At 39.1% G+C, this 26,833-nt stretch overlaps 1 protein-coding gene across 1 annotated transcript in view; it reads left to right on the forward strand.

Moving 5' to 3' along the window:
- The first annotated feature begins 6,650 nt into the window (after window positions 1-6,650).
- Window positions 6,651-26,833, forward strand: part of Zrsr2 (zinc finger CCCH-type, RNA binding motif and serine/arginine rich 2) — a 25,534-nt gene continuing 5,351 nt past the window's right edge. Inside the window, exons 1-8 of the mRNA XM_033760427.1 lie at window positions 6,651-6,719; window positions 7,114-7,193; window positions 10,870-10,951; window positions 13,781-13,889; window positions 14,084-14,170; window positions 17,927-17,965; window positions 18,555-18,673; window positions 23,601-23,814. Coding sequence (XP_033616318.1) covers window positions 6,679-6,719; window positions 7,114-7,193; window positions 10,870-10,951; window positions 13,781-13,889; window positions 14,084-14,170; window positions 17,927-17,965; window positions 18,555-18,673; window positions 23,601-23,814 — 771 coding nt within the window. The 5' untranslated portion in view covers window positions 6,651-6,678. The remainder of the gene's footprint in view (window positions 6,720-7,113; window positions 7,194-10,869; window positions 10,952-13,780; window positions 13,890-14,083; window positions 14,171-17,926; window positions 17,966-18,554; window positions 18,674-23,600; window positions 23,815-26,833) is intronic.

A 26,833-nucleotide genomic window follows, 5' to 3' on the forward strand; every position in this document is an offset into this window, starting at 1 on the left:
CCAGCCACATTCTGACATTCAGCCTTCCACTGGGCAAGGGGTACACACTAGGCTAATCCTGTGGCAAAGAGGTGCCACCAATGTGCCCGGTCAGTGCATTAACTAATGTTAGACTGCAACAGGGTCTTCTGTGACCCAAGCCGACCACAAGTGCTCATTCGGGTATGCCAAGAGTATTTATGGACGCTAACCAGCCCCCACAGACAGCCATGCTCACACTCCTCAGGTGAGTGTGGCCTTACTGCATCTTACTGCTCCTCCTGGATAATGCTTCCTGTTGGTTAGATCAGTGTTTTTTGTTTGCTTGTTTGTTTTGGTACCGGGGATCGAACTCGGGAACTTGCACTTGTGAGGCAGGCAGTATGAACCACTGCACTAAATCCCTGGCCAGAAATATTCTTTAGTTGAAGAGTAATCTGATAATCTACATTTATACTATTATTTTGCATTATTTGCACACTGTTATATAGAATATATTGATAATATTTCCACAATGGCGAGCAACCATGGCTTCCCTGTAAGAGTAAATAAACTTGGGCAAGGGATATAGCTCAGTGGTAGAACACCTGCCTAGCATGTGTGACATCCTGAGTTCAATCCCCAAGATTGCCAGAAATGAAACAGTCTGAATTTTATTTCATCTTCTCATTAGTCAAGGTTTTTTGTAAGGTGTGTCAGTTAGCTTTTCATTGTGGTAACAAAGCACCTGACAGCAACAATTTAAAGGCTCATGTTTGGCTCATGGTTTCTGAGGTTTCAGTGCATCGTCAGTCAGTACCATTGCTTCAGGCCTGTGGTGAGGCAGAAACACCACGGTGGATGGGGTGGTGGTGAAAAGTTGCTCACCTTATGGCAGCCAAGGTACAGAAAAAGAGGGAAAGTGCCTGTGCTGGAGGGCTTTCTCCTTCTTCTGGTTCTATTTTATCCAGGCCTACAGCCCATGGATGGTGGCACTCACATTCATGTCCCGCATGCCAACTGTCTCTGGAAATGCTATCACAGATTCACCCAGAAGTGTGCTTTACTAGTTTTCTAGGCATCTCTCAATCCAATCAAGTTGACAACCAAGATTAACCATTACATAAGGCTAGCGGTCAACTTAAATCTCCTAAGTTATACAGTGGTTTAGAAGACTTTTGTTACAGTTACAGGAAGAGAAACTTGTCAGATATGCTGAAACCTAAAACCTAGATAATTCACATGTTCTGGGGAATCGATGCCACTATTAAGTGTGCTTATATATATCTTAGAATGTTTGCAACTATCTCTAAGATTGTGTTCAGATGCAACACTTCATCAAAAACTAGAAGAATCTTATTAATATGCTGGTCATCTAGTCTACAAGATAGAGTTGGATGAAATAGCTAACACTACTGAACTGTATACACTTCAGGACGATTAAGATTAAAATGGGAATACCTCAAATTTGAAACTTTCTCTTGTCAAAGAAAGCAGTCAACAAAATGAAAAGACAACTTAGTGGGAGAAAATGATTGCAAATAATCTACCTAAAAAGGAGTTATTATCCGGAATATATAAGGAGCTTCTTTGACTCAACAGCAAGAATAACAACAAACCAAATAACCCAATTTAAAAATGAGCAGAGGACTTGAATAGATATTTCTCCAAAGACTACATACAAGGAGCCGAGAAGCACATGAAAGATGCACTAATTACTGGGGAAAATGCAAATCAAAGCCTCAGCAAAACATCCCTTCACACCCATCATGACGGCTGCCATCAGGGCAAACAATAAGTGTGCAAGGATGTGGAAAAGTTGGGGCCCCTGTGCACTGAGGTTGGGAATGTACAGCCAGTATAGAAATCAGTTTGGAGGTTTTTCAGAGAACTAAAACCAGAATTACCACGTGGTCCAGCAATCTCCCTTCTGGGTATATATCCAAAAGATTTCAAACCAGGATCTCAAGAGATATCTGCACATCCATGTTCACAGCAGCATTATTCACAATAGCCAGGAGTTGGAAACAACGTAAATGTTCATTGACAGATAACTAGTAAAGTAATTGAGCACTTGGCTAGCATGCGTAAGGCCCTGGACTTGATCACCAGCACTGAAGAAGAAAGTAAACATAGTAAAAAAAAAAAGTTAATGTATACAATTGATCTATGTCAAACTATAGTTACCTGTTAAAGAGTAAACACACAAAATGTGCATTTTCCAGGGCACACAGGTTTTCCATCTGGCCTCTGGCAAACTCCTAGTGCAAAACTCTGTTGCAGGAACTCTTCCAGATAGGAGCAAAACCAATGTTCTGAATGATTAACTTGCTCTTCTGTCTTAGAGGGATGAAGAGTGCATTCATAAGAGGACCACTTCCTGGTTTGCTGCTCCTGATTTACTTATACCTTCTATTCTAGTGTATATCATGGAAACTGCCTTGAGCTTGTGGTCCCTTCTATCATGCTTTTGTCATATGACCTTCCAAGAGGCACTGTAAATATCTTGGTCATCCCTATACCACTGCAAGGAACTTTTCACATCTTGCACCTTCAAAAGTGATAACCATTCTAAAAAAAAAAGTGATAACCATTCTAAACATAAAGGCAAAAGTGATGCCTGCCTAAACACACAGGCAGACAATGGGCCTAATATTTCTTCCAGGTCTTGAGAAAGCCTTTTGTATTAAAATGGCTGCTCATCTTTATTAAATAATACTAGATTGCTAAAAATCTTTCTTTACAATATTAATGGCTCTCAAATGACTTTTCATTCCTATTGCTTTGGCACATAGGATGTCTGTAAAATTAGTGAGAATGAGAAGAACCAGCCAACCCTCCATAGCTCACCTCAGCTGACATTGTCATACAGGGTGAGCTGCCAGCCCTTGTCTTCCTTCCCAGGACTACATGGTTTACTGTGTACTGGTTCCAATTGTCTGGCTTCAGTGAAACAGAATGCATCATACTCAGTAAGTTACACAAAGCAGATGTATTACTTTCCAAAGGCAGCAAGGGACAAAAGCAGCCTAGGATCATTTGTGAGCTGGTCCCCCAAGGCTCAAAAAAGCTGCCCCAGGATGGATGAAGACTTGACCATGTAGCCCTAGTCAGTCTACAATCTGTGGGACCCCCAAAGACAGCCTTCCCTGGGTTACATGCCTCCGGGGCTACAGGACTCATTGGGCCTGGAAGACCATCCTACTTCCAGGGGGACTCTAATTCAAGATGGTACATTCCCCAAGGTGGAGCAGGAAAAAGGTCCAGGCTGTCTAAATTCCTCGATGTGTTAACTTTTCATAGTTGTGACAAAACACCCGAGGGTAACAGTTTAAAGGAGGAAAGGTTTATTTTGGCTCGTGATTTTGGAGGTTTCAGTCAGCTGGCTCCATTGCTTCATGGTAGAAGGGCATGGTGGAGGAAACCTGCTTACTTCGTGGTTCATGGGAGGGAGGGAGGTAAGGATCCACAGACAGCATATAGACTCCAAAGTCATGCCCCTATGACCCATTTCTTTCAACTGGGTCCTAAATTTCCCTTATCTCCCAAAAATGCTGTCAAATTGTGATTTCCTCAATGGATTAATCCATTGAGCAAATTAGAGCTCCCATGATCCAATTACCTTTCAAAAGCCCCACCTTAGAACATATGAAACTTTTGGGGGCTCTTGTAGATCTAAGCCATAACACTCCCTATGTCAGGACACTGCAATTCTCAATATATTCTACAGTTATTCTTGAGAACTGTAAGCAAGAAACGCAGGGAAACTAGATTGGTTCAAGGTCACCCAGAGAACTGTCCTGAATGTGGATTAAGGTAAAGTTGACTTATTCCAAAACCAAGCATCCACACACCAAAAGTTTAGGAAGATGACTTTGCTTGCTGAATTCAAATGTTGGTAATTATAGTTTGGAAGTGGAATTGGCTTTTAGAGTTCTTCCTGTAATGAAATTAACTTAAGCAATTCAAGCTTGCTCATGAAAATGAATTCAGTAGTTAACTGTTGCAATAAATGTCTACCTCCTATAAAAGGGGATTTATATTTGTTTATAAATTATAATAAAACAAAGTCTACATCTGTATCTTTTAAAAATTAGGTGTATCTTTCTCGAAGATATCCTTACTTATTGTTGGGAGTGAAATTCTAATTTGATTCACAAGCCATGTTCAAGTAACCCAACCCTAGTGTTTCCAGAATGGCATCAACTCTCAGCATAAATCCTGGCTTAAGCATAGGAACCAGCAAAATTGGTGACATATAGCTAGAGCATTCTGTGCCACCTATGGCATTCTCTAGTTTGGAAATACAACTGCCAAATCTCCAGTTTCAAAAATTCTGAGATTTAGTGTGAGAAACATACCAGGGAAGGCAACGCATTCACTACACTGTGATAAAGGTAGAAGACTTGCTCTGGGAATGTACTCTTACTCTGGAGAGGGAGGGTATATCAGGAAGTTTTTTACACCAATGATAGCAATGATGACAGGACAGCAAACACTTTGCAGATATTCACTGTTGTCACCAGGCACGTACAGACATACAGCTTGGGCTATCTCAATTTTTTTTTGGTACAGGGATCAAACTCAGGTCCTTGCACTTGTGAGGTGGACGTGGTGCCACTGAGCTAAAGCCCCAGCCCTATCTCATTCAATCTTTATCATAAAAGCCTTTTTTTTTCTTTTTGTGGTAGTGCATATTGAACAAAGGTCCTTCATACAGGGCTACATCTCTAGCCCCCCCCTTTGTGTGTGTGTGTGTGTGTGTGTGTGTGTGTGTGTGTGTGTTGTAAATTTTGAGACAGGATCTTGCATAACTCCTAAATTCTCCAGGCTGGCCTCGAACTGTGACCTTCCCACATCCCTTCCAGAGTGCTGGAATTACAGACATGCACCACACCCAGTTTGCTATGAAAGCTTTATTAGATGGGAGCTGTTATTTCTGTCTTGACTTTCACAGATGACAGAATGGAAGATTAGACATTAAGAAATTTACTCAAGACCACAGACAGCCAAAGCTTGAGTTTCCTGGCCCATTCAACTACAAACCCTAGGTCTTTATTTATACACTGAGTTTGGCAAGGTCAATTTGGAGCTCTAGTAGGCAGATGGATATGTGTTGCTAAGTCTTAGTAAGAGGAAGAAGGGTGAGGCTTCACAGGCTTGGTCTGCAAACTGAAAGATCCTGGAGGAGGGATTGAAAGAAGGGGCATTTTATTAATGGGGTACATCAGCAATTTTAATTTGGAGATAAGAGGAACTAAGCTAAGCCAGGAAAGTTATTTAATCACTCAAAAGATGGAGTGGTTCATGTGTCCTTGGGTGAAACATTTTTTTTTCTTAGCATTGTTCCTGGCCTTAAATGTATACATCACAGTCTGATTATTAATTAGCAGGCCGATTTTTACTTTTCCAATTTGTCATCGCCCCAGTTTAATTCCTTATCACTTCTCTCCTAGATTACTAGGATATTGTACTCCAGTTTTATCTTTTAAACCTTTATGTTGTCATTCACAGTAATTTACCTAAAACACAGGTATCACTACAATAGGCTGCTACTTAAAAGCTTTGACTAGAGAACATAATTAAAGCATCTTAGGGCCGGGAATGTAGCTCAGTGGTGCAGTGTCTGCCTGGCAAGCAGGAGTCCCCGAGTTTGATTCCTGGTACCCCCCCCCAAAAAGCATTTTTAACATGGCACACGAGGCCCTCACCTATAATCTAGCCCCAGTCCACCTCTTCTGCTGCTCCCCTCATTGAACCCAGGGCCTTTGCACTGAGCTACATCCTCAGCCCTTTTGTAACTTCTATTATTTTTTATTTTAAAATAGAATCTTGCTAAGTCACTATGCTAACCAAGCGGGGCTCAAAGTTGAGATCCTCGTGCCTCTTCCTCTCAGAGTGCTCGGTTTGTTGATGCTCTCGATTTGCACTTTAAATTCAATTAATGAAATTCTCGCTGTTCCCAATATATTCTAGTTTCACCTCTCTGTGCCTCTGCTTTTGCAGATTTGCTCGTAATTCTGTTACTACCCTTCACCACATGGATCAAGGTTATCTTTCCTCAAAATGCAACTCAAGCATCAGAAACTCTCTGAGTTACCACGTGAAAATGTTAAGTAAAATTCATCTTTGCCTGCACATACTGACTTATCTATACTTTAATTGTAAACTTCTTGGGAACAGTGTTTTATCTTTGCATATGCAGCCATTAAATTAGTTTATAGAAGCCAGTAGGGAGGACTACAAGGGGGTGGAGTCTGAAGCTTTAGCTGAAGCGCTGACAGGTGGAGCCGTGGAAGAAAGCGGGGCCTGAATAAATCATGAGGAACGCATGGCGCGTAGTTGTGGGAAGAATGAAGCTTCGTGAATGAATGAGAAAAGAGGGGGAGACGTACAGCTTTGACCTCCATACCACTAGACATCTCGGTATGGTGCGGGGTGGGAAAAGATGGTGCTAAAGCACTGAAGAAGGGCTAAGTATAAAAAGATTACTTCCAGGGTGGTGTAAGAACTCCAGAAGAGTTTTCAGGATGGAGACATTTATTTAGCCAGGGTTTTAGCCCACTAGTAGTAACTGAGTGCCTTCCCTCCCCCCCTCGATTTTGGTCTTTGGTCTCGTCCAAATTGAGCCCCCGCCCCGCTACACTTGCGCCTGCGCCTTGAAGCTCTTAGTACCGCCTCTTCCGGTCTAGTCGGGGGAGGCGGGGCGGCGCCGGCAAGATGGCGGCGCCGGAGCGGTTGGTGTTTCATGAGAAACCGAGGTAGGCTCCGCTAGTGGAGATGAATTGTCAAGAAAGTGGGGCGGAATAGGCCGGGCTTGGGTATGGAGGTTGAGCAGGCAGAGAAGAAATGAGCCTACGGAGCGAGCCACCGCCGCAGCTCCAACCTTAAACGTTTTCGAGGTGTGTTCCTCACTGACCGGGGCGTCGATGGGCTCTGGGAGGTAAGGAGGGGACAGGTGACAGATGGGAGAAGACCTGCTGTCTGGGCGTGGACGGGTGAAGTGATGGCAGTGGCATGTTCTGTAATCAAAACGCGCGGATCGTGAGGTTTCTCAGCCGAACGCCCGGGCGTTTTCCTGTCAGCGGGTGCGGAGAAGCGGGCTCGCTGCAGGTGCAGCCGCTAATGCTGTTTGTGTTTTTTTCAACCTGTCAGCCACAAAAAGTACAGGGCCGCACTGAAGAAGGAGAAACGGAAGAAACGCCGGCAGGAACTCGCACGATTGAGAGACTCAGGTAGTAGACTCCTTGTCCTGTTTTCTGGGTATGAAATCGCTCCTAAGTCCCGCCCAAACCTGAGGCCTCAGTGTCTGAAGGAAGTCGTGTACTGTATCCCGTTGAGCTGCTGTGGCTGCTGCCTTTCGTGTAAAGCTGTGTTAGACCTGTGTCAGAAACAGTGCTAACACGCTAAAGAGGAGTTAAAAGTCGAGATGAATCGTCACCCGCAGAATTCTGTATACAAGCAGTGTTTGTAAAGTAATAGTACAGGTGCAGGTCAGGAATCACAGCACCTACCGATAGCACAGTCCCTGCACATAGCAGGTATTCCTTGGATATTTTTCCTTGTAAAAACCAGCAGAAATCGAGGGTTTCAATTTGTCATTTTGGAAGTTTTCCTCAAATTTTAGTAATAGAAGACCTTTCGTTGACTGAAATCAGTGTTGTTTTAGTATTCATAAGCATGAAACTAGTTATAAAACTCTTATTTAACTATAAAACAATACATGTATGTATTATAAAATCAAATGAAATTAAATCTCCAGTAAAATTCATGTCTACGCTAATGTAATGCTAAGGATGATGTGAAGCAGATGCTTTCCACAACATAAATAAGACGCTGATAGGAGTTTGGAATGCTTCTAGTACTGTTGTCCTCTGGTGGTTTACCACTTTTTTCTCTGTTAAACTACTATAACTTTCATTTATACAGCTGGCCATGATGTCATTTGGCCTTCACATGGCAGAACCTAACATTTATATGTTAAACCTACCTATTTAATATGATAGAATTAGGACTTTATAAATGAGGACGGAAGCAGTAAAATCACACAGGAGTACTGGGTTCCAATAGTTGCCAGCCATATTACCCAGACTCTGATTATTAAATTACCCTAGACAGTATATGAACTTCCAAGACCATGGCCTCAAGTAACCAGGATTCTTGAGCCTTGAGAAACAGACCTTTAGAGGCTTCATTTATCATTGGAGTCCCCAAGTAAATGTTTTAGTAGCAGCACTTGGAATAGATAATATGGAAAAAATAATTTCTGTGTTTACCTGCACCTGTATCAACATCTTCCTCTTAGTTGTTGAGAACTGAGGCAGAACATAGCCTCAGGAATAGAAGGAAGAAACAGGAGTAGGGTGCAGTTGTTGATGGCCTTATTGCCCACCTATCTCTGAAGCTCTCTGCTTCCTTTCCTCATTTAATCTTTCATTCTAGTACACATACCTTTTAAAAACCCTCTTCCTTTTTTCCTTTCCTTCGTTTGAATCTTGTAATAGCTGGTATTTGTATTGTATTGATTTTTTGTTTGACTTTGGAAGGTGCATTCAGAGTGAGCTTTCATGGAGTTAGGTGGATCATATCTGTTGGCAGTTTAGTCCATTGAAGGATCCAGGTGCTGGTCTGCTCAAGATTATATTGCTAGTGGCGGATCTAAGACTCAGCATCTGTCTAGTTTTACCCACTCCAACTCATAATCCTTTACTTAACTGGTTTTTCTTGAATACTGTGGACTGTGGAACACTGCTCTTCATTGTAGCGCACATCAGATGGGCAAACGTTACCCGGAAGGCTGGACCATCAAGAACATTGCTATAAGAGTGTACTGGCAAGTGATTGGCAGAAATTTCTGAAATAGTGACCTCTCAGTAGCCTTTTAAACACCTAGTTCTACTTGAGTTAACCCAAAAATGAACTGCCTTTTTGGAAATTAAGGTTAATAAGTATAAATTGCAAGTTGTAAAACGGTAGCCAGAATTTATATATAGTTACATGCATAATACAATTAGATATATATTATTTGTTTGTTTGTTTGTTTTCTGTTTTTTGGCAGTACTGGGGATTGAACCCTGGGCCTTTGCTCTGACCTACATCTCCAGCCCCTTTTCATTTTTTATTTTGAGACAAGGTCTCATGAAGTCACTAAGTTGTCCAGGCTGGGCTCGAACTTGTGATCCTGCTGTCTCAGCCTCCCAGAGTACTGGGATTACAGACACCGTGCACCACCATGCCCAGATGATATATTTTACTTATATCTATCCTTGCATATATTTTGAATGTGTCTATAGAGAAAATGCTACACTCAGAACCGTTAGTGATCACCTCTGTGGTGAGAGTGAGCTTGTTTTAGGGAGGATGGAGAGAGAATGGGTCAGTATCAGCTGTATACAAGCCATGTCTAGTCTGTGGGCATATCTCTAGTCAGAGTCCTATTTTCTGTGCCATGTTCTCCAGCCTGTTATGAGCACTAGATCATTTATTTATCTGAATGTTTAGACATTGTGTTACTTGAGTTAGAATTTAGCCTAATATTTTTGGTATGCTTTTAATTTCCAGTGCTAAAATAATTAAGTATATTTATTTAAGAAAACTAAATTATGGTAATGATCTGGGACTTAGTGAGCCTTTGGTTAGACCTATACATGAAATATGTGATAAGCACAAAATCTTTTTCCTTTAAGCCTGAAATCATCTGTTATGTTTCCTTAGGATCGATACATTTCCCTCCCCCTACATTTCTTCTCCATTTTCACTGCTTGTTCCCCCCTCAAATTTAAATTGTAAATATAAGAAATACATTTTTCTTCTATTAAAAATTATTTTACCATGTTTTTCTTTTGACAATGTTCCAATGTTTAGAAAGTTGAAAATAATAATACAATAAATATTTATGAGCTCTTCTGCTAGAATTGTCAATTGTCAACATTTAGCCTTTGTATTTATTTAGAGAAATAACACACATACAGAATTTTTTCTGAACCTTTTACACAGCGTTAGCAGATATCATAGCACCTCTTCTCTAAACCCATCAGCCTGCATCTCAGAATAAGGATGTTCTCCCACAGAACCACAGTACCAAGTTTGTACCAATGTAAATGATCGGGAATTCAGTGGTGTGTGATATACAGGCCATATGAAACTTCCTCAGACCAAGACTGATTGTTTTGAAAAGCTCAAACCTATTGTCCCGTGGAATGCCTTGCATTCTGGATTAGTGTATTCTCTCATGATCTTTGTGTTATAAACACTTGTTATGACAAACTGCTACAGAGCAGATGTTGTAAACATCTTATTGCATACATTGTGAGAGCTATAATGTCAGATTGTACCATTCCTTGTGAACAGATTACTCCATTGGCAGGGCTCATTTTTCTCCTTCCAGTTAGTCCTCATCTGTGGGATGACATTTTGAGATGATGTAAATATCCTTTTCCCAACAAGCTTTCTTCCAACTTTTTTTAAACATCTGTACATTAATTTTTACAGTGGGAGATACAAATGTGGTAATTTTTCTACTTAGTATTTCTACATTTTTTAGTTTCCCTTCTTTTCTAAAGATGGATGTTCCTTCCTAAAGCCTCGCCACCTTTTTAAATATCATGATGGAGTCATCGATTGATTTTTAAATTTAACGTGTTATCCACTACCATTATCCTTTTTTTTTGGTATGCGGGATCAAACTCAGAAATGTGTGCTTGTAAGGCAGACGTGGTACCTCTGAGCTAAATCCCCTGCCTGCTATTATTCTTTTTAATGGTCATTTTGTACCATTTTAGAACTCTTATTATTAGAAAGTTTTTAAAGGTTTCTTTTTACTATAATTATAAAGATTGTATTTTCCCCTGAATTATTGACCAGGGATTTGTAATACTCAGAGAGTTTAATAAAACATTTGAATTTCCTCAGAAGCTTCACAGAAGGAGGAGGAAGAGGACACTTTAATTGAAGAACAACAACTAAAAGAAGAGAAGCAGTTGGAGAGAGAGAGGTCAGCGCTAATTGAAACACTAATAGAGCTCAGTTATTTTATTGTAGTATTATCAACCTTTATTAACTAGTATGGTCTTCTGTATAAAATCTTGTACAAAATAGGTCTTATCAAATATCCTGTATAAACTAAATTAAGCTGATGAGCTAAAACTAGATGTTGTCTTTTTTTAAAATGGAAATATTTTTCACTGTTTTTGCTAATTGGTAAATGCTTAAAAAAGAAACCCAAATAATTAACAGGTGTAAAAAGTGAAAATTGTTATAGTGAAAAGTTGTATTTTCTTGTTTCAAATGTACATTTCTGAATTAGTCAGTTTGAATATCTTTTTATATATTTTATTGCCTATTTGTAGATTGCTTAAGTCTTACACTTTTCTTTTTTGGGATACTTGCTTTTTAAAATGTTTTGTAAGCAATGTTATTATTCAGTTAAGGATATTAATTCTTTGTCTGTCATATGTGTGTTGTATATTTTTTTCTTCTGTTGCCAATCCTAACGGCTTATAGTATTGCTATGGTTTGATTTTGATGTTGTTAACTTGGATTATGAATGATATCTGACTCTGAAAGGTCTTCCCTAACCCAAGATGATGAAAATATTCTTTCTCTTAGTATTTTTCAGAGGGTAGTTTGTTTTGTTTTCACGTGGCACACACTAATGTGAATATGTTTAATGCCACTCAACTGTACACGTAAAAATGCTTACAATGCGAAATTTTAGGTATGTATATTTTACCACAATAAAAATACAATTTTTGTAGCAAGGACAAAAAACTTCAATGGTATTCTCTGGCTGTTTAGCGTGACTACTGGAAATATTGCTGCTTTTCTTGTAATTGGTTCCTGTTATCTACCGGAGCATATAAGTAACTGGGATTATCAGGATGCACCCCTCCCACCAAAAAAAGTAGCAGTAATTAAGAACATGGAGTTAGATTCACCCAGATCTACTTAATAGCAGTGTTCAAATTTTTTAATCTCTCAAATCTTCAATTTCCTTGTCTTTAATAAGGAGATGAAGTCAATCATTGTATTTACCTCATAGAATTGTGACGATTAAATGAGATGATATGTGTATAGTGCTTGACAAGTGCTAGGGGATGCTGTAATTATTGGCTTTTATTACAGATTTCTGTTATCAAGACATTATATATAATATATATATAGTATGAAATAGAGAAGTAACTTGTTTTCCTGTTTACTTGAAATGTATCTTAAATTACATGTACCTTGTATTCCTTTGATCTTTGTTTATTCCTCTATAAGTTTCATACTACTTGAATTAATGTTGAAAAAACAGGAAAATTATGTGAAAATATTACATGGCTTTATGTCCTATTTTAAAGCAGATGTATAGTATATTCAAGTTATTAAATTGTAAAGTTTTTAACATTTTACTTTCTGTCGTCTTAAATTTGTATACCATTTGGCTCAATTGTATGTAATTACTGTGTTACTCAAAAGATTCATAAATCAGAGTTCTGCACACTGAAGCATCTGTATGGTTTCCTACAGTATGCATGGGAATGCTGCTATATGCGATACATTGGCTTGTACCACGGCTGAAAGATGTGTTCCTGGATTCAGTGGTTGGAGATGGGATATATTTTCCCATAGAATATTTAAGTTGTGGTTAAGTCCTCAGGCTGGACATACAACCTCATTTAATTCATAATGTTGCTGAAGTGATAGTGGATAGTTTCTCATATTTCATTTCCCTTTTACAAATCAAGTGAGAAAATAAAACCTAGATTCTAAACACCTGATTGGTAAATAAATTTTGGAAACACAACCTCTATTTAAGTTAGAAACTTGTGATATTGAAGTTTGGGTGACATTACTTCTTATAATTGGTCATTAAAAGAAGCTAAGCTGGGGGAAAAATGTGTGGTGGTGCACTGTAATCCCAGCACTTAGGAGTCTGTGGCAGGAGGATCACCAAGATTTTGAGGCCAGCCTGGGCTATGTATTGAGTTCAAGACCATTCTGAACTACAGAGCAAGACCCTGTCTCAAAACAACAACAAAAAACTGTATACTTGCTAATTTATTTTTATAATTTCTTTTCATCTTTTTAAAAATATCTATAGGTTTCTTTATTTTAAAGATATATTCACAATGTAGTTTTTTTTCCCCCTAGTAGTTAGCTGTTTGAAGACAATCATAAGGAGTCTCTTAGTTGCACGAGGCAGTAGTCCAAAGGTTTATGGTAAAAGATAACCAGTATTCATATTGCTGCAGTCATGGATTTGCATGTAAGGAAATGCCATAGTGAAACCCATTAATTTGTACAATTAATACGTATTAATAATTATAATAAAAAATACATAGAATATAAAGTGTGAAAAGCTAAATGTTGCTTTGAAACTTGTCACCCATCTATTAGCACCTCGTCATCACTGTGATCAGCCTGAAGGTAAAGTCCTGTTGTTAGCCTTTCATATGTCACAGCTACTCAGCACTCTGGGAGGCTGAGGTAGAAAGATCCCAAGTCTAAGCCCATTGTGGGCAACTTCGCTAGACTCTGTCTCAAAATAAAAAGGGGCAGGGAATGTAGCTCAGTGTGAAGGCCCTGGGTCCCACCCCTATACTGGGAGAAAAAATGTAGACATAGTAATTGCACCATATTACTTTGTAGGGAGATAAGTCTGACTGGTTTTTCAAAAGCTCTACTCATATCTTCTGGTTCTCTTACCCCTACTTGACTGCTTTCATAGTATTTTAATCCCAAAACGTGTCATTTTTGTTTTTGTTTGCTATTGCCTGTGTGTATGTATTTGTAGATTAATTCCCATTTCTTTTTTTTTATTATATCATTATATTAATAGGCAAAAATTACATGAGGAGTGGTTGCTGAGGGAGCAGAAAGCACAAGAAGAATTCAGGATAAAGAAGGAAAAGGAAGAGGCAGCTAGAAAACGACAGGAAGAACAAGAGGTACAGTATTAATCCAATAGCTCACTAGCTAAGTACTGCAGTTAACCACAGTAACTTTCAATGGGTTGTATGAAAAGAACAGATATCCATTTTACCAGTAGTTTTAAAGTATTTATTTACTTGCTCTGTATGTTAAATATGTTTAAAAAGTGAGCCTAAAAATAAATGACCTTCTTGTCTTTTTTCCTCTAAAGAGAAAGTTAAAGGCAGAATGGGAAGAACAGCAGAAAAAAGAGAAAGAGGAAGAAGAGCAGAAGCTGCAGGAGAAGAGAGAAAAAGAGGTGACTGCTGTCGTAGGACAGACACACAGTGTGTCTTCTAGTGTGCATGTGAGATGTATGATGGATTGGAAGAAGAACCTATGAGCATGTCGGGCTTTGGTTTTCTTTTTTGTTGTTGTATCTTTTGTCTGTTTGGAAAGGGTCTGAAGATACACTACAGTTTCCTCATGATGCCCTTCTTTGGGTTTGTGGAGAGGCAGATTACTTAAATTAAGGTTTTCTTCAGCTTTACCCAGTCCCTTTATATCAGGGATTAGAAAACCTTTTCTCTGAAGGGCCAGATAGTAAATGGTTTAGGCTTTGATGTCTGCATGGTCTCAGTAGCAAGGTGAACACGCTGCCAGTGTACCCTGAGAGCAACCATAGATAATATGTATATGAATGGATGTGGCTGCGTTCCAGTAAAGCATTTCTGCACAACAGCCAGCTGGCCCCTCCTTTATAGCCTCTACCGCTGTGTAGCAAGTGGCGTTATTCTGTGGTTTCATTGTGTGTGTGTTAACTTCTTTAGAGAATAATATTTTGTATAGTTTCCACATTTATTTTGTTCATAGGAGATTTAGCAGTTTATGACATATCAGCAAGAATTACTTGATTTTTTTTGGGGGGGGTACTGGGAATTGAACTCAGGACCTTGCACTTGTGAGGCAGGTGGTAGAACCACTGAGCTAAATCCCTGGTCCAAGAATTACTTGATTTAAAGAAAGAAGGAATTCAAATACTAAGAAATTTTTTGTTCCTACTATTAATATTGAGTTCCTTTCTAACATGAGTTGTAAAGGCAATTGTAGCTAACACACAGTTGCTCATTTTAAAATTCTGTAATACATATATATATATTACTTTTTAAAAGATTATTTTGCTGCTCTTTCTTTTTCTTTTTTTCTTTTTTTTTTTTTCCTGGTACTGGGGATTGAACTCAGGAACTTGCGCTTAGAATGCAGGTGCGGCACCACTGAGCTAAATCCCCAGCCCTGCTGCTATTTCTTTTTTCTTTTTGGTACCGGGGATCAACCTGCTGCTATTTCTTAACAGTGTATTTCAAAGATAACATGGCTCATCTTTCTTTAACTGATTCATCAGGATGTATCTCTTTTGGAATATTGCTAACTTTGAAAGCATAATATTGGCCAGTCACTTTGTGATGGGGAAAGATGGATTTGTTTATGTCCTAGTCATGATAGAGTAGAAGCAACCTCTACTGCTTTTGTTTTTGTGTTGCAGGCGGTGGGTCCAATGCAATTTTTAACACCCTTATTTGAGCACTGCTTTTTTTTGTTTTGTTTTTTGAGACAGGGTCTCACTATGTAGTTGAGACTGACCTGGAACTCACTATGTAGCCCAGGCTGGTCTCAAACTCACAGTGATCCTCCTGCCTCAGCCTCCCGAGTGCTGGGATTACAGGCATGCACCACCACGCCCAGCACTGCTTTCTAATGCAGCATCATTCTAGGTTTTTAGGAGACACAAAAATTGTTTGGAGCTGGTCGTATTTTATAGAGAGGAACCAATTCCTTTTTAACAATAGAATACTATTCAACTAAGGCGTTTTAGTGATCAGGCTTATTTTATTTTATTTGTTTATTTAGTTTTGAGGCAGGATCTCATTATGTAGTTCAGGCTGGCCTTGAACTCAGTATGTATCCCAGGCTGGTCTCAAACTCCTGGCAATCCTCTTGCCTTAGCCTCCCAAATGCTGGGATTACAGGCATACATCACCACACCCAGCTTTAAGGATTCTTTTAAATGCTTTTGTTTCAAAGGAAGTCTGGTGATACATTAAGGAGAAGTTGGTAAAATGAAATAGATTCGAATATGTATAAGAGAATATGCAATGTGTGTTTCTGCTTTGTGCTCACTGCATCTCTGATGGACAGAGGTAGAGCAGTGAGAAGCAAGTCCCTCTTCATTGACTACTTTTCTAGATGAGGGAGTCAGATGATGAGTAAACAAAATGATCATTTAAAATATAGTAAGATAATGTTAAATAGCATAAAAAAAAGCGAAGAGTGATGTGATGGAGTGATGGAGATAAAGGAAGACTTCGATTGCCTGGTCAAGGAAATCTCCCAGGATGCAGTTGTTATCAAGTAAGCAAGACTTGAGTCTTTTGTATCTGAACCCATACCTGAGCATAGAGATCTTGGGGGAAGTTGCCTAGAAGTAGAAAGAAGACCAGAGTGCTTGAAACTGAGAGACCAAAGGAGAGTAGGGCACAGGAAGAATTCAGGAGGGTAGGAAGGTTCAGATCCTGCAGGTCCTCTTGAATTTGAAAGAGGACTATGGATTTTATGGTAAATGTAATGCGAAAGCATTGACATGTTAAGATGGAAGTGACTTCATCCCATTCACATTGTTACCTTCAACAGATCAGAGAATGGGGGATGAGGAATGGTGACTAAGCTGGTAAGAGGGAAATAGATAATGGTTTGTATGGAATAGTGCTTTAAAGTGATAACTACAAGAATTTAGACTGTGTTGGAGGCAGAGTTAGTAGGGCTCTAGCTGGTAGGTTGGATGGATGGAGAAAGAAAAGTAGGGAGCTTGAGTCACATTTTTAGGTTTTTTTTTTGAACAGGTGGGCAGATACTAGAACTATTTATTGAGAAGTTCATTTAAGTGAGCCGTTGGCGTGGGTGGTAGAGGAGAACAGGAGCTTTGTTTTGAGACTAGAGGTATAGTACAATGGCAAAGTGCATACTTCATGTGTAAGGCCCTGGGTTCGATCCCCAAGCACCAAAGAAATTTTAAAAAATCTGTTTTGAGCATGTTAAATTACCACAGATGCTTATGTGACCAGGTACAATTATCTAGTAAATAGCTAGACACAAGCCTAATATACAAACATTCCTCATTTAATGACCGAGTCATGGTCCTGTAACCAGATCGTTAAGTGAATTGGTCACTAAATGAGGAACTGCATATAGTATGTATGATATTCAGAACAAAGAAATGGTCAATGCCAACTTGATGACTTTGCTTTTATTTGCATATCTCTTCCATGCAGTACTGTGATGTATAACCACAAAAAACTATAGTACTGTACAGTACAATCAGTAAAAATTACAGTACTATGTAAACAAGGTGTACTATACAAAAAAGACATTGAAGCTCTATAAATAAGATGTACACAACTGTACAAAAAATAAATTGTAAGTCTCAACAGTTGTTAAAACATGTAGGTCATTAAATGAGAATAGCTGTATTGCCTTAAGGAGCTAGGGAAGAGGAGTGTGTGGAATATAATTTAAAAGTACTTTAATACCAATTAGGTAAAAATTTGCTGGCACATTGCAGGACATTTTTGCATTATTGCAAACTTGGAAATTTTCATCCATCCTAATTACTACTGGACATATATTTTAGTTTCTGTTAAATATTTATCATGTTTCACCTAGCATTGTATTTTATAATAGTCATTAATACCTTATGTTAAAAACTGTAACGTGTAATAAGATGCTCAAATATACTAAACATTACTGTTACTAAACTATCATGAGATTATGTAAATATTTTGCACTGTGATCTGAAATTTTAAAATTCTGAGCTATATGTCCTTTGAAGTTTTTCAAAAGATGCTTAGAATGAAACTCAGAACCAGAAGCACGTGTGTGTGTGTGTGTGTGTGTGTGTGTGTGTTTGTGTTTGTGTGTGTGTGTTACATTATTATACATAAGATTCTTAACTAGAGAAACCAGGTGTGACTTAACCTGACTTTCAGGCTTTCATTAGCTCTTATGTTTGTACCATTTGTAGGAAGCGGTACAGAAGCTGCTGAATCAGGCTGAAAATGAGGTACTTTAAAAACCTTTCATTAAGACCTTGAGACCAATTAGTATTTCACTAGAAACAGTAGTTTCAGTAATGTTAATTTTGTGGTGGGTATAGGTTATTTAGTTCATGTCTGGATATGTGATACCACTTTTGTGGCTCTTGGGTTTATATGATGACAAACATTTATTGATAAACAAAACCAAATAATATCAAATCACCCTGTGGATTGTACTTGTTTAGGGTCCTTAAAGTATATGTCAGCAGCAGCACATACTGTCAGTCCCAAATGGTCAGTTATCTTGACTCAGAGTAACTTCTGCTTCTCTCAGTGGTGATTCGCTAAGTCTTTGGACCCTTTTCAGGATGGATAAACAGAAGGGAAGGCTTGGTGACTGCCCCTGCTAGCAGTATTGATGCATGGTCAAAGAAAGTGAATGGGCACCAAGAAAGTATCTTGTAAAGTCTTAATGACATGTTATATCTTAAATGTGAATGTTCTCAAATGAAGCCATTTTAAAATTTTTGGTGTAACTATTTGAATATTTTGGAAATATGTAGACTTTCATGGATTTTTTTAATACTACCATAAAGTCATGGTTATTTTCAGCAGTTGGAAAATGGTACCACGTGGCAGAACCCAGAACCACCCACGGATTTAAGAGTAATGGAGAAAGATCGAGCCAATTGTCCATTCTACAGTAAAACGGGAGCTTGCAGATTTGGAGATAGGTAACTAATTTTGCTTTATTGTGTCAGAATGAAGTAATTCAAAATGATAAGGTTTTTGAGTTCTCCTTTTGGGAGAAGCATGGGCTTCAGTTTGAAATGTGCATCATCGGGCATCTGCAGCTTTCTTGCTGCTTCTCTGGCTCCTCAGCTGGTTGTGTTCTGTCCCCTCCAGCTCTGTTCCCGCTGAGTGTATCTTTTGTGGTCCTTACCCTTAGGAAGACCTTTTGCTTGTTGCTTGCTTTCTGTGCTCACATGAGTCCACAGTGAGCAACTGCAATGGGGAAATACTATATTTGAAGTGATCGGTGCGGCTAGACTTTATTGTTTGAATGGCAGACACCATGTTCCACAATAGGATTTGGTGTATGTAAAGGGATGACATCTGTGAAAGACGGAATCAGATTAAGCAGAGGAGCAGGATGTCAAGTCGCCCACTGCCAATGAGTGTGCTCAGACTCAGAAACAGGCCTGGGTCCTGGCTGCAGTGGCATTCTTTTCCTCTCTTCCTAATAGGCCTGGGCATGTTCAAGCACTGAGCATTTGCTGGTATTTTCATAATGCTTACCATTAACATTATTCTCTGAGACATTTTTGCTCCCCGCCTCTTTTGGATCAGTGTTTTTGAAGCAAGACATTCACGTAGAAATAGTGTTTATCTCTTGTCACATAGGAAGTATTTGGATGCCTACTGTGTGACAAGTAGTGGTTATTTTATTATTGGGCTTATTTATGAATGAACAAGTCCGGGTAGATAAATCATTCCTAATCTGTCTGAGGCAAAATCTAATTGTTATTATATATTCTGTGGAAAAGAAGATCCACTCCTAATCTTAATGTTTTATTAATCCTAAAAATGGATATGAATAGGAAAATTCATATGTATTTAATGAGAGATGGCATGTCGTCTCTCAGGTATATAAAATTACACATGCTGTGTATTTTTTTCTTGTGAAAATATGAAGTTTCTCTTTTTTAATTTAAACATTTTCATAATTTTTCATTTGTTAAGAAAAATGGCTTGCAACCCTGGATGTATATTATAATCATCTAAAAAGCTTTAAAAAATTATGTCCCACCTCACATTGTGTAAATCAGAATCTCAGAGACTTGGGTGATCTTAGTTTTGATGTCCTCAGGTATTTTTAATGTGCCCTGGGATTAATGTACAACATGTAACTCCTTTTGTATTTTATGACTGGGGTTGTAGATGCCCAGAATACCTCTAAAAGGACTCACAGGGTCAGCTGACCAGTATAAAGTTTCCTCTTGAGGAACTGTGAATGAAAGGTATTCCCTTGATTCTTCAGAAGAATTTCCCAAATGTACATTTAATCTCAGTATGAGTCAGTATAAAATATCCCCTACCAAAGAAAAATATACAGCACATTACCTTTCAGAGACAACTGAGACTCAATTTGAATTCAAGTTTACATAAGTAGTTGAACCAAATTGCCTTTCAGATTTTACATTTGCAAGGTCCCTTATTTATATGTGGGATACTTCCTTAAAATTAAAGACTTGTGGATGCCTCATTCTCAATTCTCCTTCTGTTGGGCATAAGTAAGAGAAGGGAAAATGTCCTAAAGGGTTTCAAGAGCTTGGTTGATGCCAGGTGCAGTGGCACATCTGTTGACCCCAGCCCTTGGGAGCCTGAGGCAGGAGGATTGTTGTGAGTTTCAGGCTAGCCTGGGCTACATAGTGAGTTCAAGGCCAGCCTGAACTACTTGGTGAGACCTTGTCTCAAAAAGACAAACAAGAGCTGGGGATTTAGCTCAGTGGTTCCACTGTCTGCCTCACAAGCACAAGGACCCGAGTTTGATCCCTGGTACCAAAAAAAAAAAAAGAACTTGGGTGACAGATACTTCCTGTGGAAAGGGGAGTGGCCTGTCAGATTCTCAGATCCCATCTGAGTCATTTTAAGGAAACATAAACAGTGGTAGAATTAGTTTGGGACAATTCCTTACTGTTTCCATAGGCATATGACATTTTGTCATCACAATTATTGAAGTAAGAGAGTGATATAGGTATTTTCATCATTCAGATGATGAATCATTACATGAAATTCTGTGACATTGCTAGTCATGAAACCCAGCACCATCCCTTCAGACAAGTACACTGTTTTGGTCCCTTTTACTGAGTCTCAGTGACTTTCACCAGGTGACACAGCTGTTCTTTTTTATTAAGATTGGTGAGATCATTGGAGAAATATTTCTTTAACCTAAGCATTTCTTTTGTTATTTTGTAATTAGTATAGAATCTAACTCTAGAACCTTTCTAGAATTGATATTTTTGGGAGTCAGCTTTGAGACAGGTTCTATTGTTTTTGCCTTTAACAAAACAATCTCTGAGGAAATGTAAAACTTCTTTTTCCAAGTATTTATGTCTCACATAATTGCACAAGTGATTTAAAGAAAGCTTACAATCTACTGTATTAAGTTAAAAAATAAAGGAAATTGAAAGCAAGGTAGGGAGGAGAAAATGAGTTACTGTGAATGTACAATGCTTCTGACTTCATTGTCATGCATCCCAGGCAGATAATAAGCCATATGGTTCTTACAAAGAGAAAGAACGAGTAGTATCTTTGGAAAGACAAAAATTTTCCTGGCACCAGATTTAAATGTGTCTCCCATGGAATCTTGGATAAAGACATTCAATAGCAAAATGGACAGTCACTTGGATGGATGCTCTGTAATGGTTGGTGCCTAATTTTCCTGAGACTGTTTCTTATGCTGACCTTTGATAAGTGACCGCAGCCTGGCTTTGGTGCTGCAAATGCATTGATTCAATGAAGGACAAAGGCAGTGTGTACTGGACAATCCCCAAAAGAGGAATACTCGGCTGTGTCAGAGAGGGGATTAGGATAGCCACACCATTCTTTTACTGGCATCCTTGGGCTAAGTAATGTTCAACTGTGTGTTTTTGTGATGGTCCAATTTGATTTGAGTATCAGAGTAATGGGTGTACAGCATGCACTAAAACACTGGTTCCCCAACATGACTGACCATAGGGACCAGGTGAAGAGTAATTTTGAAAATATGGTTCCCCCACCCCTTGAGGACTGATCACATGGCCTGAGGCAGGACTGGAGAAGCCTCACTTTTTCCTGGGTAGCTCAGAGAATCACACAGGCTTGGTGACACAGCTTTAAACTCCCCACTTACTAACTTCTCTTAGCTGAGTTCTCTGTAAATGGTGCAGAGCTGGCCTTTTGAGTACACTCAGATTTTAAGGACTATCTCCAGGCCAAGTGGGGATTTTCCTTAGGCAGAGATTTTGGCTCTGTCCTAAAACTGATGAATGTTCACTTGACACCCTGGGAATTAGAGCCAAGTTCATTCAGATCTAAGAATTCCGTGTGCAGAATTTCAGGCTCAGTACATTGCTTCCTTGTTCAATGCATAATGTGCTTCACACTTGTAAAATTTGGATTCACTGCTAGCATTGCTAACCAGATTGAATCCCTATTCTTTGTTTTGTCAGTAACAATACTTACAAAAGATAGATCTAATTGTCAGGTCTCTTAATTGAATAATTAGGAAGTAATTTGGAAAATAGAGTTTCACATTAATGAACATTGGTTAAACATTGCTAGGCATGGTGTGTGCTGGGCATTCCATGTAGGTGCATAGATTTGTATTACAGACATGGAAAGTGAGCATGATTAAACACTTAGTCATTTCAGGGCCATTGTTTCTTCCCGATACTTGCCCTATTAAATTTTCTTCCTTAGTTCTTTTTCTCCTGAAAAAAAAATTTTTTTGTACTAGGGGTTGAACCTGGGGCTTTTGGACTGAGCTATATTTCCAGCCCTTTCTTAAATATTTTATTTTGAGACAGGATCTTGCTAAGTTTCCACATTGCCCAGGCTAGGCTTGAACTTGTCCTCCTTTTACTTCAGGTTCTGGAGTGCTGGGATTAGAGGCATGTACCACTATGCCTGACTTTTGCTTTTGTTTTTATTTCTGGTGTTAGTGCATATGGACTGTGCATGCTAGGCAAGTTCTCTATTGCTGAGTTATATCCCCAGCCCTTGTCATACTGATTTTTAAACTTGAACATGAACCAGGGAATTTTTGTTTATTTATAACTTTGAACTACATATTTTTTCCCACTTTAGCAGAATGAAGTAAATGAAACAATGCAAACACATAAAGGCTTAAAACATTACTCAGGCATAGCTACATCAGCTTATTGTTCCTTGGTCTAGCTTAAATTATGAAAAGAAAATTGTTCTTCCTAGTGGTTGGCCACCTTCATGAAATCATATTTATTGTACTCTCCAGTGAGTAAGGACCAGATTTCAGGTTAACTCAAATCTCTTGGAGCCATCTTTCCTAGTTGTGCGACTTGGGCAGATGTGCTTCTCTAAGTTTGAGCAGTAGAGAAAGTCCTAGCACCAGCTAGCTGTCCTGGCAGGTCGTAAGGGTCAGAAGGGACAAAGGTAAGAATAGCATGAAAACTGTAAAAGGCTTATACAGAGATAAGATTGAAATACTCCACCAACTAGAAGTTCTTAGATCATGCCATTCTTTAAGCATATAGGTCACTTGAGTAATGTGTAAAACCATCCTCCCAAGGTGCTATGTGGCATTTCATGCCTGTCACCATGATCTGTCACATCAGTGGGCCTTTTTCCTCCTTTGGCTCAACATAGAGAAGGCTTTTTGAACTTCATCCAGAGGCACCTGAAAAGTTATGAACTTGGAAAACATCCCTAATCTGACATTTTTAACAAAGCCATTGTATTGGTGAGTCTTAGGACAGTTTTCTGAGGTGCTGAAACTTGTCATCCGAGTAAGGTTTGTTAGCTTACAGTTAAATCAAAGCAGCTAAGTCATTTGAGTCTTTATCTCAGAGTTCCAAGCAAGCTTTCTATTTGTGATTTTTAACTACTGGACTAGTGAATTTGCTTTTCTTTTGTTCACAGGTGTTCACGTAAACATAACTTCCCCACATCGAGTCCTACTCTTCTTATTAGAAGCATGTTTACAACATTTGGAATGGAGCAGTGCAGGAGGGATGACTATGACCCTGATGCGAGCCTGGAATACAGTGAAGAAGAAACCTACCAGCAGTTCCTAGACTTCTACCATGACGTACTGCCTGAGTTCAAGAACGTGGGGAAAGTGATTCAGTTCAAGGTGTGTGTGTAGGAGTGTGTGTGTGTGGAGGAAGGGACTGGTGCACCTCGCCCACAGGTACTTCATACTGGGGAGAACTGGGGCCCTGCTGTTCACCTGGGTGGACTGCTCGGGGTCAGCATGCAGGCACTTGGGAAATGTCACCCCCAGCCCCAACTGTTGCTGACGTATACTGACGTGTGGCCTGAGTGCTAGAGTCTAGGTGGAAAGGACCCTTCATTTATTCATTACCTTTGTGCTGTGGCTCTTTGGCAGAGTTTGAATTCTCTGCACATAGTCACCCAAAGCTTCACTGCGACACTGCCTGTCTTCTCTGTAGGTGCCTCAGTTCAAGCTGAGGGGCTTGCGATGGGGCTCCACTGTACTCACTGAGAATGCTGGTGCATTGTGTTGACACTACCTGTTTGCAGCTTCTGCCCAAGAAGCATTCTTTCCTCTGCAGCTACACAGGGACATAGATCCTGATTCCCCCCTTCCCCCACATTGGTTTATAATCCTTGGCTACTGTCACTACTGAACATAGTGTCCCAAAACCATGGTTTATGATGCAGCATACTAGGTGAAAAGGAGGCATTCAGATATTACATAATTATTTTACAGTATTTCCCAAAGCAAGCATACAGCCAGATGTAATCCCTGCTGTTCCTAGGCCTCATTATTTGAATCATAGCATAGTGAATCCTAACATAGCAAAACCTACCTTGTCTGTGATTTGGTCAGTTCTAAATGCAGATGACTTTGTTATGTTAGGGCAAGGAAAATCTCTCAGTTTGGAGGAAAACAAAAGAATCTGTGGTTTTTTTCCTGCTATTGGAAATGACTGGACAATTAGAACAGCAAAGAAATAAAAATATTCATAAAATTCAATGCTATGCCACTATCGACTGATTTCAAGATTTTAAAACATTCTTATAAAGTCTCTTTTTCCGTTAATCTTTTATTTTTGTAGTGTGCACCATCCTGTCTAAACTCTCCTCGTCACAAGCTATAACTGCTAAAGTGCAAGTGCATGGTCATGTCTAGCAGTGACATGGAAGCATAGCCATGGAGGCAGTGTGGCTGGACTAGCCCTGTGCTTTTAGCCACATCATCTTCCTGCTGAGTGCTTCCTCCTTGTCCTGAAAGGGAGAGGATTTGGTCCTCAGTGGCTTCCCTTGTGGGGTCCCTGGATCATCCTATTTCTATGAAGCAGCTTTTAGAACTTCATCTTGGTTAATGGAAATCACACCATTATCCATGGCAGACCGCACCCACTAACCATAAGAGTTTGTTTTGCCTTTGTTTTAGAAAGCTGGTAGGATGGCCAAGCTCATGCTAATCATTTTGGCAATTACAAATGAAAAGCTATTTAGTAAATTTTTAATAGGAAAATTTTCAGAACATTGAATTCATTAGGGAAAATTAATAATGAGTCAAGGAAATAATGAGTCCTTGAGTATGAAATGATCTTTAAGATCCTTGGCATGGCTGACAGGCACTCTTGAGGCTTTTTATTCATACTTCCTTCTACAGATGGCTTTGCAACTGTCATTGAGTACGAATTCTGCCCAGTTTTGGATGCTCTAATAAAAACATTCTAAAGCAAATTTGTAAAATTATCGATTCATTTTGAAGGTCAAAGCTAAATTCTAGTAGGGATATTTGAAGACCTTTTTTTGTTTTGTTTTGTTTTTTGTTTTTTGTTTTTTTGTTTTTTGAGATGGGGTCTAACTATGTAGTTGAGACTGACCTGGAACTCTCTATGTAGTTCAGGCTGGTCTCGAATTTACAGCAGTCCTCCTGCCTCAGCCCCCCGTGTGCTGGGATTACAGGCATGCGCCACCATGCCTGGCTGAGGAACTTTTTATTTACCATTATATACGCACAAGTCAGATGTCATTTTTTTGATTTGTTTTTTTTTTTGAGACATGGTCTCACTATGTAGTTGAGACTGACCTGGAGCTCACTATGTAGCTCAGGCTGGTCTCGAACTCACAGTGATCCTCCTGCCTCAGCCTCCCCAGTGCTGGGATTACAGGCGTGTGCCACCACACCCGGCTCTCAAATGTCATTTTTGAAGGCAAGTGATCAACAAATCAAACTGTCAGTTTTAAAAACAAATGATCGAATGTTTAATTTAACTAGTAGTAGGAACAGTATATAGCAAAAGTGATATTATTCATGCCTGTTGGCCAACAAGTTATAAATTCTATTAATCCCAAGAGTAGGTGAGGGTGTATGTTAGTAAAACCACTTCAGAGAGTAGTTTGCCAAGGCATAGTGAAGTGGAAGGTACAGGTAACCTACAAATTAGTATGCTGCACCTGGTCCTTACACCCATGGAGATGTGTGCAACAATGCTGACCACAGCACCATTTGTGGATGGAAAATTGGAAGCACCTTGGATAGCCTCATTAGAGGAGCAGATACATTAATTTGTTAATTTGATTTATCCAGTATATGCTAGTGGAGTCATTCAGTTAACATTATTACATCTGGCAGAAAGAGGAATGTGGAATAAATGCCACTTATATAAAATTTTAAAACATATAAAGCAACAACATGCATTGTTTACCAGTGTATATGCATTTCTTTTTTTGTTTATTTTGTTTTGTTTGAGACAGGGTCTCGCTATGTAGTTCAGGCTGGCCTTGAACTCCCTATGTAGCCCAGGTTGGTTTTGAATTTGCAGCAGTCTTCTTTAGACTCTTACGAACTGGATTATAGGCATGTGCTACCATGCCTGTCCTGCACATACATTTCTTTGCATACATGTACACAACATGTGTATATGCATTTTGCATAATAGACATACATTTATATGTATTACGCACACATTTTCTGGCATACAGATGATGTATGTATGTATTTGCCCATGTAGATCTATATATGTACAGTGTATGTGTGTTTGGGTTTAGAATATGCAGGCTACCCCCAGCCTCCACATAGTGCCCACCTATGTGATAGAGAATAGGATAGAACAACTTCAGATGAATTTTCAATGTTTTTTTTTTTTTTTTTTTTTTTTTTACTTTTTTAA

The sequence above is a fragment of the Fukomys damarensis genome, unplaced genomic scaffold, assembly GCF_012274545.1.
Source record: "Fukomys damarensis isolate Sample0158 unplaced genomic scaffold, DMR_v1.0_HiC HiC_scaffold_39, whole genome shotgun sequence".
NCBI lineage: Eukaryota > Metazoa > Chordata > Mammalia > Rodentia > Bathyergidae > Fukomys > Fukomys damarensis.